At 41.1% G+C, this 17,045-nt stretch overlaps 1 protein-coding gene across 1 annotated transcript in view; it reads left to right on the forward strand.

The window, feature by feature from the left end:
- Positions 1-17,045, forward strand: part of kcnh5a (potassium voltage-gated channel, subfamily H (eag-related), member 5a) — a 136,948-nt gene that overhangs the window by 83,353 nt on the left and 36,550 nt on the right. The window contains exons 9-10 of the mRNA XM_056264458.1: positions 7,273-7,472; positions 9,551-9,803. Coding sequence (XP_056120433.1) covers positions 7,273-7,472; positions 9,551-9,803 — 453 coding nt within the window. The remainder of the gene's footprint in view (positions 1-7,272; positions 7,473-9,550; positions 9,804-17,045) is intronic.

Raw genomic sequence — 17,045 nt, forward strand, 5'->3', positions numbered from 1 at the left:
AGTATTTTCTTAATCAGGCTGTTTCAGGTACCGTGACAACATTTTTATAGGTGGACCTTCTACATGCACTCAGTTCAAAACCCATCTTGCTGAATACAGTAAACGTCACAAGGCAAGCTTCCTCCACTGCACATGTATCATTTTACTGTAATTGCAAAGGGCAAGGGTGACTGCATTCAGCCCATGAGAAATCCAGTCCAATTGAAAATTCTCTCCAGCCCGGTACCACTCTTTCTTATTCTAACAGCCATCATCAAAAATGCATCTGCAAGGCCTTTGTTATTCCCATTATCGCCCTATAAAATGGCATAAAATTGTCTATTACCCTGACCTAATGAGTAAATGTCTGCTTCAGTGGAGAAGAGAAGACATTTATGAAAACGATGGTGCCAGAAATGACGATGAGAAATGATGTCTGGCTAACACGCAACTATTCTTTTGACTCCATCAATCAACATTTATTCAACACCCATAGGGATATAATATACCCTTCTCATGAGGGGACCACCCACTATCATGTCTTCAGTAGATTTGATTAGGCCATGAATGTGAAGTAATGCAGAATTGATGGGGCTTGATGCTCATTGAGAGCAAGTAAAACTACAGAGCTGAAGAGATGGAGTGATATCATAATTCCATGTGCATCATTCCCCTTCCAAATCTAATCATCATGATATCTTTGCTTATGGGCATTTTTCCACAGCTGTCCACTTTTGTTGAATGAAAAAAAAAAAAAAACAGCTCGGACAATTAGCTAAATATCTTCTTTTCTGTTTCATGCAAGAAAAAACTAATTTTTTATTGTTTTGCATTTTTAATTTAGCTTAAAGGGATAGTTCACCCAAAAATGAAAATTCTATCATTATTTATTCACCCTCAAGATCCTAACTTGTATGAATTTCTTTCTTCTGTTGAGCACAAAAGAAGATATTTGAAGAATGCTGTTAACCAGACAGTTGACGGTAGCCATTGCCTTCCATAGTATTTTTTTCCTACTATGAAAGTCAGTGGCTACCGTAATTTATTACTCCAGACGTCAATGTCATATGATGCTTCAGAAATCATTCTAATATGCTGATTTGGTGCTCAAGAAACATTTCTTAGTATTACCATGTTGAAAACAGTTGGTGATTAATATTTTTGTGGAAACCATTTAATGTTCCCTTTCGAGGGAACTCGCGATGCGTCGATGACGCTTTGGGAACGCCTCCAGCGTGAATGCGTCTGAAGCATCTATGTCAACTAGTCCAATGGAAAGAATGAGCGTCACGGACGGGTGACGTCATGACCAGGAAGAGATAAAGCGCATCCGGTGCAAACCGGCATTAGCTTCTGTTGCCTCAGCAAGCGATCAGTGTCTATCTGTCTGTTATATTTACTGTTGTCTGTCTGTTATATACACTCACCGGCCACTTTATTAGGTACACCTGTCCAACTGCTCGTTAACACTTAATTTCTAAGCAGCCAATCACATGGCGGCAACTCAGTGCATTTAGGCATGTAGACATGGTCAAGACAATCTCCTGCAGTTCAAACCGAGCATCAGTATGGGGAAGAAAGGTGATTTGAGTGACTTTGAACGTGGCATGATTGTTGGTGCCAGAAGGGCTGGTCTGAGTATTTCAGAAACTGCTAATCTACTGGGATTTTCACGCACAACCATCTCTAGGGTTTACAGAGAATGGTCCGAAAAAGAAAAAACATCCAGTGAGCGGCAGTTCTGTGGGCGGAAATGCCTTGTTGATGCCAGAGGTCAGAGGAGAATGGCCAGACTGGTTCGAGCTGATAGAAGGGCAACAGTGACTAAAATAACCACTCGTTACAACCGAGGTATGCAGCAAAGCATTTGTGAAGCCACAACACGCACAACCTTGAGGCGGATGGGCTACAACAGCAGAAGACTCCACCGGGTACCACTCATCTCCACTACAAATAGGAAAAAGAGGCTACAATTTGCAAGAGCTCACCAAAATTGAACAGTTGAAGACTGGAAAAATGTTGCCTGGTCTGATGAGTCTCGATTTCTGTTGAGACATTCAGATGTTAGAGTCAGAATTTGGCGTAAACAGAATGAGAACATGGAACCATCATGCTTTGTTACCACTGTGCAGGCTGGTGGTGGTGGTGTAATGGTGTGGGGGATGTTTTCCTGGCACACTTTAGGCCCCTTAGTGCCAATTGGGCATCGTTTAAATGCCACGGCCTACCTGAGCATTGTTTCTGACCATGTCCATTCCTTTATGGCCACCATGTACCCATCCTCTGATGGCTACTTCCACCATGTCACAAAGCTCTAATCATTTCAAATTGGTTTCTTGAACATGACAATGAGTTCACTGTACTAAAATGGCCTCCACAGTCACCAGATCTCAACCCAATAGAGCATCTTTGGGATGTGGTGGAACGGGAGATTCGCATCATGGATGTGCAGCCGACAAATCTGCGGCAACTGTGTGATGCCATCATGTCAATATGGACCAAACTCCCTGAGGAATGCTTTCAGCACCTTGTTGAATCTATGCCACGAAGAATTGAGGCAGTTCTGAAGGCAAAAGGGGGTCCAACCCGTTACTAGCATGGGGTACCTAATAAAGTGGCCGGTGAGTATATATCTAACACTATGGCGAAACAATTGCACAGACTCTGTGTTTCTCCCTGCTCGCGTTATTAAACGAGTGGGGACACACACAAGCTTTGTGTGATTTGTTTGGGAGTAGAGCATGCGGTGTCAGCCTTCGAGGGGGCTGATTGCCAACATTGTGAGAAGCTTTTGCTTCGCATGCTCCGCTCCCGCCTGTCACTTTTCGAGGAAAGTGTTCAGGTTCGCGGTTCTCAGGGTGCAGGACCCCTTGGGGCTGGATGCTATGGTGCAGACGTGGGTGAGGCTGCGTCTGTACGTAATTTCCCCTGTTGCTCTGCTCCCAGGAGTTCTGAAGATAATCCGCCAGGATGGAATAAGCCTACTGCTTGTAGCACCACGCTGGCCGAGCCGAATTTGGTTTGTGGACCTAATTCTTCTCCTCGACGGCCCTCCCTTGGAGGTCCCGATCAGGAGAGTCCTTCCGTCTCAGGCAGGGGGCGCAATATCGCACCCCCGGCAGGGGATTTGGAAACTGTGAGTTTGGTCCCTGAGGGGGCCCAACTCATAGAGAGTGGTCTCTCAACCGAGGTTATTGAGACCATTCTAAGCTCCAGAGCTCCCGCTACGAGGAAACTTTATGCACTAAAATGGAGAGTTTTCACTTCTTGGTGTCACCAGCATCAGTGGGATCCAGTTAACTGTTCAGTGAACACAGTACTTGAGTTTCTGCAAGAGTGCTTTACGTCAGGTTTATGTCCATCCACGCTCAAGGTATACGTGGCGGCCATAGCGGCTTTCCACGCCCTGGTGGGTGGTACATCGTTGGGTCGAGACCCCCTGATCACACGTTTCCTTCGTGGCACATTGAGGCTGAGGCCTGCAACTTGCACTAGGGTGCCGGCTTGGGACCTTGCAATAGTTTTAGAAGGCCTGTCTAGGGCTCCATTCGAACCCTTAGATTCGGTGTCAGAGAAATTTCTTACTTTTAAGACTATCTCTCTGCTAGCTATTTCATCCCTCAAAAGAGTCGGAGACCTTCAGGCCCTTTCGCTTTCCCCCACTTGCTTTGAGTTTGCACCGGGGATGGTCAAGGCATTTTTATATCCAAAACAGGGATACGTCCCTAAGGTGCCGACCATGATTCCGAGGCCTATTGTGCTGCAGGCTTTCTGTCCTCCTCCTTTTACCTCTTCAGACCAGGAAAAGCTGAACCTTTTGTGTCCAGTGCGAGCACTAGACACTTATGTTCATCGGACTTCTTCGTGGAGAAAATCCGACCAGCTATTTGTTTGCTTTGGATCACCCAAGAAAGATCTTTCTGCTTCGAAGCAGACTGTCAGTAAGTGGATAGTCGAGGCTGTTTCACTTGCTTACGAGTACTCTGACCAGCCGTGTCCTTTGGCGGTCAGAGCTCACTCTACGAGGTGTATGGCGGCCTCTAAAGCCTTATTATTTGGGGTTTCTCTCCAAGACGTTTGTGACGCGGCGGGCTGGTCCTCACCGCTCACATTCGTGAGGTTTTACAGCTTGGACCTGGATGCTGCCCCAGGGTCCCAGGTGCTTAGTGTTTAGTTGACAACAGGCTGACACTCAGGTACTTGAAAGTTTGGCGTTTCGGGTATTCTCGTTCCCAAAGCGGCATCGACGCATCGCGAGTTCCCTCGAAAGGGAACATCTCAGGTTACGTCTGTAACCATAGTTCCCTGAGATAGGGAACGAGACAATGCGTCGCCCTGCCATACTTCCTGCAACCCTGCGATCGACTTGCTTCGGCAATTTTCGAAGCTAATGCCGGTTTGCACCGGATGCGCTTTATCTCTTCCTGGTCATGATGTCACCCGCCCGTGAGGCTCATTCTTTCCATTGGGCTATTTGACATAGATGCTTCAGACGCATTCACGCTGGAGGCGTTCCAAAAGCGTCATCGACGCATCGTCTCGTTCCCTATCTCAGGGAACTATGGTTACAGACGTAACCTGAGACGTTTTCTTTTTTCAAGATTTGTTTAATGAACAGAAAGTTAAAAAAGAACAGGTTTATTTTTATTCTATTGTAACATTACAGATGTTTTACTGTAATTTTTTATTCATTTAATGCATCCTTGCACAATAAAAATAAAAATTCTTTTACAAACAAAAATCTTACAGACCTGAAACTTTTGATCGGTAGAGTATCAATATTTCTCTCTCCTTTTTTTCTTTTGTCATAGCTCTAAATTTTCAATTTACTGTGCAATGCAGTGATATTTCCTATTTAATTCGCTCATTTTCTTCTTGTACATCACATTCTTGCATGACCTTTATAATACAAGTAAACACAGCTACTGAAAAAACAGCTCTATCAATTAACTGTAAGCTCTGACTAATCCCTGCTTAATTACTAATCAAACACATATTTACATTATGTAAAACTGAACTTATTGTACTGCAATTGCCTGTGTGTATAAATGACACTGTCTTTGCCCTGTTGAATATTATTCAGGTGTGTGTTATCATGTGGGTTGGTATGTATTCGTCTTACGCGCATATTTCTAGACTAAAAGGCAAGTTTAAAATATGTCGCTGTTGATGACTCTTTATTGTGCTCATTTATATTGATTGCACTAGTAAAAACAGGCAGACGACTGACACATGAATGAATCATTGGCCCGAAATTGATCTGTATCACTGGTATCTTGGCTAGAAATGAATTGCTGCATTAGAGTGCAAACGCTATTATCATCACTCAGCCTGCGTTCACTCACATGGGCAGTTAATTAATGCTTTGGTTTGCATAGACCATTAATGTTGATAGAGCTCCCGCTGGTCTTTGGCATGCGTGTCAAAAGAGGGTGAATGCAAGGATGACTGGTGCACCCTGCTCTGTTCTCTGAATGACTGGGATCTTGTCAATCACGGATGTGATTTAAAGTGCATTACCCACACCTCTCGGTTTTCACTGGAATCTTACCTCTCTGTCGGTGCTGATCATCCTTTCTGTCTAAGCCTTTTTCCTGTCCACCCTCTGAGAACATACTGGTAACAAAATAACAATAGATTTCAGAAACTATTTTGGTCTGTGTTTCCATGGAAACACTCGGGTGTAAGTTGGGATCGGATTAGGAGGATATTGCCCATGCTTACAAATATATATATATATATATATATATATATATATATATTAGCAGACTAAAGAACTACATAGCTGGCTGTTGCTTAGAAGAGATTTCTGTGAATACTTGTAATCAAACTCATTTTTGGCTACCAAATATGTCAAATGTCAAAGAAGATTTCATGTTATTACTGTATTTAAATATTTTAGTTTATATTTTACTTTTTATTGTCTGATATATATATATATATATATATATATATATATATATATATATATATATATACATAGTATATTTACACACACACACACACACACTGCATTATTATGATATTAGTAACATACTTTTTATTTTTATTTCAATATTTTATTATTTTAATATAATAAATTGAAATGTCAGACTGTTTGTGTGTATGGTTTAAGTTGGATTTAAATCATATCATTAGTTTGCAAAAGCACATCTATTCTAAAAGTGTAAAATTATTGATGAAACGTGTGACATTTTGTGTGAAAATATTTGCAAAGAGCTTTCATCCAAAAATATGTGCATACCTACAGTTAATTATTGAAATGATTGATTTCAGCTGTCAGTCAGAATCATGTTTTTAACAGTGCTGCAGGTTTTACTTGGCTAATAGAAAATGTGATAGATAAGTGTAACAGGTGCTTCTACCAGGAACCACACGAAGACTTAAATTCAAACAAAATAGTCCACTATGTAATCCAAATATCAGAGGAGAACTCAAGGAAACAGACAAAACACAGTTTAACTTTGATGACACTGAACTATGAGGAAGACAGGACTAAATACACAGAGCTAATTAATCGGCAACAGGTGAATGGGATATACGGTCAAGGGAACAAACTGGCACATGCTAGAAAAATGGAAGCTTTAGCGTTAAGTTCTGCCAGGAAGACTCAAGTGCTACGTCACTTATTACCTTCTCATCTATCCAATCGTGTCTAATACTTGCGGTATATAAGACCGGTACTTACACATGTTTGAGTTCACAGATGCTGACGCTTTCATTTACCTCCATCCTCCCCACCACCTCCAAGATGGTTCCTTCCCCTCCCATCCTCCCCACCACCACCAGGATGGTCCCTTCCCCTACATCCTCCCCACCACCACCAGGATGGTCCCTTCCTATACCTCCCAGGGGTCGGCTGCGCCCCTGCCTTTGTCTTCAGGCAGGAAATGCAGAGTCCGGACCCTCGGATTGCGAGCTATGGACGGGGCCTACGCCAAAGAACTTTATTGCTTGCTGGGCTATCAATAAATGTATTTATTGTTACAGTATTTATTCTCCCGAGTCTTTCTGGTAGAACTGGGTCACACAGGCAAACAGGCATTGAACTTAAAAAACACTGAAACATATCAAACCCCTGACATAAGGTATATTACTGGGATTTAATACAAATTGCGTCTAATCTCTATTTCACCCACAAGCATCGATATGAAGCTCTCCTCGACCAGCGATTCACCACCCCCATTTCTCTTCACTTTTAGATACTCTCACTTCAGTCTAGCCTTTGATTTTTATATATAGCAGTTTTCTAAAGTTCCCTGTAGTTTATTCTCTCCCCTCTCTGATTTGCAGCTCTCCTGTACGCCACTATCTTTGGAAACGTGACCACCATCTTTCAGCAGATGTACACGAACACCAATCGCTACCATGAGATGCTGAACAATGTGAGAGACTTCCTGAAGCTCTATCAGGTGCCTAAAGGACTGAGTGAGAGAGTTATGGACTACATTGTGTCCACATGGGCCATGACCAAAGGCATAGACACGGAGAAGGTGAGTAAACCTGTTCCTCTTTCTGATGCACTTAACACGTCCTCTGTGCAGAGATCTAAATGTAGGGTAAAAAGTGTAGAAAAGCCCTCTTGAGGGAAATTTTCACTTATTTAATTGTATTGAATATCGATGGAGAAATATAATTTGCGTAAAAAGAAACGGAAAGTTTGGATATTTTAGTTTTGATTGAAAATAATGTAAATATAAAAGTTAGAGGGGCATTTTCACCCCACACTAAAAATGTAATCATAAAAAAAATGATTGTGTCTTTTCTTTGTGGGGTCTTTTTTTAATTTAACTGTCTGAATAAGTTATGAATTCTTCAGACATGGGCAATCATGGCTGATTCCACCATTTCTTGTTGACTAGGAAAGACACATTTTAAAAATACCAACACTTTTTATTTATTTAGTTCAGTGGGCTAAGGATTGAGTTTTTATAATGGAAGGCATTGTTTTATTACTTTCTCCTTGTTCTTTATAGTGGTAACATAAATAATGGCTCATGAGGAGATCTCTATCCTCTCTTTCTGAATTTAATTTAATTATGGACCCCAAATCAAGATATTTGGATGTAGGCAGTGATCCCAAATGCTAAACTAAAGATAAATCTTTTTTATGATGGATGCTATCATTCTGTCAGAAAAGTTAAACAAAAAATAGTGGAGGTGGAGAAAAGAAGAACATCTTTTTGTCCATTTTTTGAACCCTCTTTTTTTATTCCATTCTAGAAGAGGAATGGGAAATTGCATTATATCCCATGAGACATCAACCCTCAGGGAATATGGCAGATCTATTCAACCCCTGGTTCAAATTTAGACTTATAAAAGATTCTCATAACTGGTTTTCATGCAGCGTGGGGTGAGAAATCCTTTCCATTTATTGACATATGACAATGGGCAAATTTGAACATAGAATATGCCTGACCAGAAAGATCCTGTACAGGTGACTGAGGCACAAAGAATAATTGGTTTCTGCAAAGTTTTAATTGCATTCATATTTTAATATTTTACATGCACTGAACCTGCATGTATGTGCTTCTGCCCATAATGGAAACATTAGCTTATGAAGCGTTCAGTACATGCCAATTTTTTTATGGGCACTTAATGATGTAATATTAATGGTGTAACCCCACACACACTGACACACACACACACACACACACATACTGTACATATTCATACCTACACACACAGAATTTCTGGTCAGTGCTACACTGCTGCAATGTCTCAATCTTATACAGATGACAGCAACAACAAAAAGATTTTTAATGAATCCACATTGGTCCTGTTAGTTATTTTAGAGTGACTGTGTAATCCACTCAAATATATACTTTATATGGAATGTATGAAGACAAATAGTTATAGATATAAATGTACAGATAATAAGATGCATTTGTCTTAATATTCTCCGTAAACCCCTATTTGATATGATGTCAAATTTTGTGATTTTGCTATTGCCAAAATCTAAATTAGACACTTAATATCATATCAATAGACAGTATATACCCCCCCACACACACACAAAAACAAAACTATGATCTTCTCTCAGTAAGAGGCTGAGTCAGTGCTGCAGCCTATTCCACATTCCATTTTTTAATTTAAATTAGCATTCATTCATTCATTCATTCATTCATTCATTTCTTTTCATTATTTTTTATAAACTTTATTTTATATAATTATTTTACTTTTTATATTTTATATTTTATTTTATTTTTTATAATATTTTATATATTATATATACATTATTTTTATTTTGTACAAGTAGCCATGTAATAAGTGGGATAATGTGCAGTCAGCGGTTCATTAATGTAGAATAAACCCTGAGAGGGTGATCAGTACCCAAATATGAAGTGAAGTGCTCTGGTATCATCCAGAAGGGGTTGGTATTGTACTTTTATTCCTGATTTATTTGACTTTTTCCTTATGTTTTTAGCAAAATTATCCTTAATATGTATGCGGAGGTCAAAAATAGAAAAAATGATCTCAGCTACTTTAACAAGAAGAGTTTCATTGAACTGTGTACATACGTTTGAGAGAATGTGTCATTAAGACAATGTTTCCTTGCTTTACTCGTTAGGTTCTGTCCATCTGTCCTAAAGACATGCGTGCAGACATCTGTGTGCACCTGAACCGTCAGGTTTTCAATGAGCACCCTGCCTTCCGGCTGGCCAGTGACGGCTGTCTGCGCTCTTTGGCGGTAGAGTTCCAGACCACACACTGCGCTCCAGGAGATCTCATCTTCCACGCAGGGGAGAGTGTGGACACTCTTTGTTTCGTGGTGTCTGGATCGCTGGAGGTTATTCAGGATGATGAGGTTATTGCCATTTTAGGTGAGCTAAATTATTCTATCCACTCTGGAAATAAAAACAACAATTCAAGGGAGACGTCAGGGGTTAGTTGTCACAAGGGCTTGCACATAACTTTTTTTGGTCTGGTTCTCAAGGGAGCACCTGGAGATGCTGCTTGGTACTCACACTTTATGCGGCAGACTTGTCCTACAAGCTGTCGTCATCACTTTCCTCCTGACTGCTCTCCTCACTATCTTCTTTTCTCTCAAACATGGTAGATGATGATGATGATGATGTTTTATTTTATTAACATTAATGACACAGACAACTGCAGGAATATAAGGCTGCTCTCAAGACTGAATGCATGGACCGAATATACTGACACACATCTGGTTTCTTTCTCAACTGTTCACTTATAACATAACCGAGAGAATAATTGCTGAGATGGGTATTTTGGCATCATTTTTTGTGTATGTGTCCATTCAAGCGCAAGTAAGTGCAAAAGAAGAATCAATTTGGTGTTTGAGCGCTGTCACGCGCCTCTCTCTCTCTCTCTCTCTCTCTCTCTCTCTCTCTCTCTCTCTGCGTGCACGTGCTTCGGCTGTGTGGCTCTGTGCACAGATAACAGCGAGCGAGTCCAGATTTTCACCTCTTTTTTGACGTTTAAAATCGTTTGAATGTGTAAATTGGCAAGACAAAACACGTCCAAATGATAAAATTTCACTCTATGATGATAGAGTGCCGAACCGTGGGGCCTAGTCAGTTCGTATCACGGATCAACTGCGATCCATTTCACCCAATAATTGATGAACACACTAATCATCATGATTGCTATGCTATCTTACCAGAAATGGAGAAAAATCCTACTCCAGTAAGTAAATGTTTCCCTGTCCCCAAAAATGTTGGTAGTTTATTTTGCAGAGAGTACGTTGGTCGGTAAAATGTAGTTGTCGCATTTAGTTAGTATTCATTTAAATTTCAAGGACTTTTAGTTTCCTTTGTTCTAGTTTCCCGCCACTATCAGTTGTCATGAATACTCTAACAAGCACACCTGTTTCGCAAAGTTCGTCACATTGCGTATTTAAGTTTCTCTGTATCTTACGGTCATTAGGAGCATTTATGCCATGTCACAGTTACTGCAATTACGTGATTTCAACTTGTAAAAAGCGTTCACGTCCTCATAGAGCTCGTTATTACAGCTTGTGAGATGGGTATTGTCTGGAAGCTCCTACTTGTACCATATGACTGCTGTACCACCTGACCGCTGCAGATTCATTTAGACATTGATAGTGGTGCCATAAAAACGCATAATTTCCAGTCTGAGGACGTGAACAGCTCTGAATATGACTTCATGTGTTGTCATCTTGAGACTACCTTAATTACAATGCACTCGAAGGGGGTCTCGCCCAGGATGTAACTCAATGTAGAACCGCCACTGACTGTAATCGTCATCCATCATCAAAACTTTAATAGTGTGACACTGGTTAGTTATGGGTGATAAATAATCTTCCTTTTCCGTTTAGTTTTGAGTATTGATTGATGTCATACCTTGAATATGTTCACTAGTGGAAAACTGCTTCATGAAGCTTCGAAACCGTTGCAATCAGTGATGATTCGGTGATTTTAAAGTCACGTGATGTCAGTTACATTACGTCATAACTGTTTCGAAATTTCAATGGTTCGTTGGCTACTAAACAGTTCACACCAATGACGATTAATAATATAGTTCTGAAAGTCGTTCTCAATATTAAAGAGTAGCAGAGTTCACACCACAGCTATAACGATAACGGCACAGACAAATATCGTTGGAATCACATTCAGAACTATTTTATCCAGCAAATGAACGATAAAAAGTGAAGTGAATGCAGCAATTGTCAAGTATTGTTTGTGCATGGCACACTGTTTCATTTGTGTTAGTTATTATTCCATTGCATGAGTTTTCTTCATGTTAATTTTTTATACTAACTTTTAGATTTGTTTTTCACTTCACATTTTGATAACAAGGCTGTAATAAGCACTGTTATTTTTGTATTATCTACTATATACTATTATAGTATACTTTAATCATAATATCATAAATAATATAAGTATATTGTCAGTATTATGTTGTGTCTTGTGTTCATTTCATTTCTGTGTGTTGGTTTCATGTGCTTCAGTTCAGTCTTGATCACCTGCTAGTTAGTCTACTTGGTTACTGATTACGTTCAGCTGTCTGTCGTTAAGTTCTCTAGAGTCTATGGCCGTTTCTCAATACCAAGTACGCAAACTTCGGACTTGCGTCCTTGGTAGTTCGGACTTGCCAAGTTCAACTCAGGAGAACGAACTCCCGAGGACGAGAGGACGCGAGTCCGGTTATTCTGCAAATGGAACAGTGCGTTCTTGATCGCGTCACTCAGCACGCTCTGGCTACTCCGGTTATCTTTATGTATATTTTAGGCAAGAATAACACGAAATATGCTACAACTCTGCCTCTTTTCGTCAACAATAAAACGAAATATGTTATAAAACACCACCCTGCCTCTTTTAATTTAAAAATCTTAAACATAGTAGCCTAATGACCATGTGGTTCAGGCAACGCGTATTATCTTCACTGCATATATTTATAACAACATGAACATGATTTTTTTGTTTTCATTTTAAAAATATGAAACATTATTTATTTTTATTGACATTTAACAAACAGAGACAGGGTTGTGTCATTTTATTTTATTGTACATAGTGAAGAGAATGTTAAAATAAATATAAAAATATATATATTTTAAAGTATATAAAATAAAATTACACAACCCTGTCTCTTTTTGTTAAATGTCAGTTTTAATGATCAATAATATCTACAATGATAAATAAGGCAAACAATTCAAACATAAATAAGCTCTCTAATAGGCTACAAAGTTAAAGTTAAATAGCCTAAATATATAAAGTTATGAAACTTCACTTTGCCCTCAGCCAAAACGATTTTTTGCCAAGGAACAAACAATAGATTAATGAGACCAAAGATCGACTTATACACAAGACGAATTATACGTCAAGTTTATCCACTAGACTAGAGACATCAGAGCCAGCGGCAAACGTCAAGCACTAGCCGAGGAAAAGCTGTTCCAGTCGGGGTTGATGAGCGTTGAACACCCGCGGTGAACGCCTGGATGTCACAACTCTGAAAACGTCAGAGACATTTTTCAAATAGGCGCTATCTTTATAAATAAACCACAGATTTGAGTTTTAAACAACCACATTCTCGCCTGAAACACTCTTAAAATTACATTTCATGACACAATAACAGTAGTATTTTGATATTACGCGGGTTTTCTCCTCTGCTATTGACGCTTGCTGGTTGGTGCGAGATGCATTCTGGGATACCTGGCTGTCTCAAGTCCGCACAAGTCACCTCTCGATGCATCCTCGGTAAACGGGGCGGATCAAGAACACATCCGGGGATTTGAAATGGACTTGGCTAGATGTGAACTTTGAATTGGAACAGTACTTGGGCAGTGACTGATGACGTTTCACAAGTCCACAAGAACACAAGTACAGACAAGAACGCATATTGAGAAACGGCCTATGTATGTATACCCCGTTTCTTTCAGTTCATTGTCGGTTCTCGTCTATATGCGAGTAGTTTGTGTGATCGGTCTTGCTGCCTTCCTCTATGTATTATTTTCGTGTTTATTAAAGAAAGTTAGCATTTAATCTTCCTGATCTTCATTCTGAGAACTACCACATCAGTTGTGACAGAAGAAAAACCTTAAACATAAAGTATGGGCGTTTCCCGCATCCATCTAAACCCAACCGATCGTCTGATAAACTGTTTCCTGGATGGCCGTCCGATCGAAGTATATGTGAAAGATTTTCTAGAAATTTCACACCAGGTCAACTGGACAGATTACGTCCTAAAGAACGTGGTCGGGCTTGGACTGGACGACCCTCTGCACCAGCCAGCTTCAGCCGCAAAACCAGAGTCATTCGCACAATACCTGAATCAAGTGCTGTTTTTGAGCGGTTCAGCTTTCACCGTGGGTGAAGCTGATGATGACATCACCACTCAACCGCCATCACCAGCCATCTTCCTCGCCACACCGCCTGCATATCTTTCCGTCCCCCGCTGCCCTTCCAGAACCTTGTTCGGTCATGGCCGCCACCCTTCTAGAGTCTCGTCCCGCCGAGACCACCCTTCCAGAGCTTCTTCACATCTTGCCCATCAAGCCTGAGCTTCTTCACGTCATGCCTATCAAGCCTGAGCTTCTTCAAGTCATGTCTACCCAGCCTGAGCTTCACGCCACGCCTGAGCCCTCGTCTCCGGCCTAGATGGCCGCCGCCACGCCTGAGCCCTCGTCTCCGGCCAAGATGGCCGCCGCCATGCCCGAGCCCTCATCTCCGGCCAAGAAGGCCGCCCCCACGCCTGAGCCCTCGTCTCCAGCCAGGATGGCCGCCGCCACGTCAGAGCCTGGCCCAAGACCTGTTCCTGCCCTAAGACCTGTTCCTGTTCCCTGACCTGTTCCTGCTCCAAGAACTGTTCCTGTTCCCTGACCTGTTCCTGCTCCAAGAACTGTTCCTGTTCCTGCTCCAAGAACTGTTCCTGTTCCCTGACCTGTTCCTGCTCCAAGAACTGTTCCTGTTCCAAGACCTGTCCCTGAGTCTGTTTTCGAATCTGTTCCTGAGCCTGTATCTGTTCCATTATCTTCATGTTTATTAAAGAAAGTTAGCATTTAATCTTCCTCGTCTTCGTTCTGAGAACTATCTCATCAGTTGTGACATATATATACACTCACCGGCCACTTTATTAGGTACACCTGTCCAACTGCTCGTTAACACTTAATTTCTAAGCAGCCAATCACATGGCGGCAACTCAGTGCATTTAGGCATGTAGACATGGTCAAGACAATCTCCTGCAGTTCAAACCGAGCATCAGTATGGGGAAGAAAGTTGATTTGAGTGACTTTGAACGTGGCATGATTGTTGGTGCCAGAAGGGCTGGTCTGAGTATTTCAGAAACTGCTAATCTACTGGGATTTTCACGCACAACCATCTCTAGGGTTTACAGAGAATGGTCCGAAAAAGAAAAAACATCCAGTGAGCGGCAGTTCTGTGGGCGGAAATGCCTTGTTGATGCCAGAGGTCAGAGGAGAATGGCCAGACTGGTTCGAGCTGATAGAAGGGCAACAGTGACTGAAATAACCACTCGTTACAACCGAGGTATGCAGCAAAGCATTTGTGAAGCCACAACACGCACAACCTTGAGGCGGATGGGCTACAACAGCAGAAGACTCCACCGGGTACCACTCATCTCCACTACAAATAGGAAAAAGAGGCTACAATTTGCAAGAGCTCACCAAAATTGAACAGTTGAAGACTGGAAAAATGTTGCCTGGTCTGATGAGTCTCGATTTCTGTTGAGACATTCAGATGTTAGAGTCAGAATTTGGCGTAAACAGAATGAGAACATGGAACCATCATGCCTTGTTACCACTGTGCAGGCTGGTGGTGGTGGTGTAATGGTGTGGGGGATGTTTTCCTGGCACACTTTAGGCCCCTTAGTGCCAATTGGGCATCGTTTAAATGCCACGGCCTACCTGAGCATTGTTTCTGACCATGTCCATCCCTTTATGGCCACCATGTACCCATCCTCTGATGGCTACTTCCACCATGTCACAAAGCTCTAATCATTTCAAATTGGTTTCTTGAACATGACAATGAGTTCACTGTACTAAAATGGCCTCCACAGTCACCAGATCTCAACCCAATAGAGCATCTTTGGGATGTGGTGGAACGGGAGATTCGCATCATGGATGTGCAGCCGACAAATCTGCGGCAACTGTGTGATGCCATCATGTCAATATGGACCAAACTCCCTGAGGAATGCTTCCAGCACCTTGTTGAATCTATGCCACGAAGAATTGAGGCAGTTCTGAAGGCAAAAGGGGGTCCAACCCGTTACTAGCATGGGGTACCTAATAAAGTGGCCGGTGAGTGTATATATAGTTTGATACTTTTCATTTTTATTTGACAACATGCCCCTCTGTAGTCACAGAAGATCAGCTGTGTTTTTCTGGCCACTAACGGTGGAAATGTTCAATAGCATTTAATGGCCATTGCTATTAAACAAAATTGTCAATAGCTAAGACTTCAAGATATGTGCCTGTACAAAAATGAAGACACCCTAAGACATATTCTTTGGCGTAAAACAGGCTGATATATATATATATATATATATATATATATATATATATATATATATATATATATATATATATGATATACAGTATATATATATATATATATATATATATAAATCCAGTATATTCTGTTTTTAAGCAGGTTGGATATTCTTGAATAAATACAGAATCCTGTTTTATTTCAATATATGCTTTGAAATAATTCCTGCACAACATCCGAGCATTCTCATTAAACTCAAGAAAGGCCGATGCTGCACAAATGGGCAGTTTGTAGTACTGTAATACTTCAGAGCTCTAAAAATAACAAACTTATAAAGGACACAATACTAACGCAATGGATCCTAAAATATGGTTTTCACACAGGGTCTTGCACAGTGAACTCTCTAACATCCATTCTCTGAAGAAACATGAAAGCCCACAGTCCACGTACTCCATGTGCTATATGTGGCATTTGTTACTCTGTCCACGGCGTCTTCTTATCCTGCTGTAATGGAACTGTGGGGACCGATTCTCCGTCAATTGATTGTTGAGTCTTTTGTTTCACAGGGATGTTCACTGATAGTTCACACAGTCTCAGTTCAGCCAGTGATATAACGATGACCAGAGAAACAGGCATATTTTTAAGCACAAATACAGACTGCTTGAAAAAGATGAGGAAGCCCAAGCTTGTAAACGTCTTATTTGAATTTGTGAAAGCAACAACAATCCTGGCCTTGTGCATCTTCTAGTTCTGTTGTAGCTTTATTTCCCATCCCATGTCCACATTTTACTGTAAGAGATTTCTCTCTCTCTTTGACTGGACTATTTCTTGATCTCTTTATCTCTCGAGTCTTGCTGATGTACCGCTGCCGCAAGAATGTGACGTGCCCTTCACTGACGTGGTGTAATAGCAAATTACATGACATTAGACCTTATGAGACACCATAGAGGGGAAGTTAATGCCTCTTCTCTCTAATGGGGAATCAGATCAGATGCTCTTTTGTTTTAATGATTATGAAATGAAATAAGATGCGAGTGCTGTGAGTTAATTAGCCCCAAGGCGTTTACTTTAACCCACCAGACTAAACCTGCTGAGCTCCTAATGATGCCCCTCATCAAAAGAACTGAACACTGG

This window comes from Rhinichthys klamathensis, unplaced genomic scaffold, assembly GCF_029890125.1.
Source record: "Rhinichthys klamathensis goyatoka isolate OS25496 unplaced genomic scaffold, OSU_Roscu_1.1 h1tg000221l_1, whole genome shotgun sequence".
Lineage (NCBI taxonomy): Eukaryota > Metazoa > Chordata > Actinopteri > Cypriniformes > Leuciscidae > Rhinichthys > Rhinichthys klamathensis.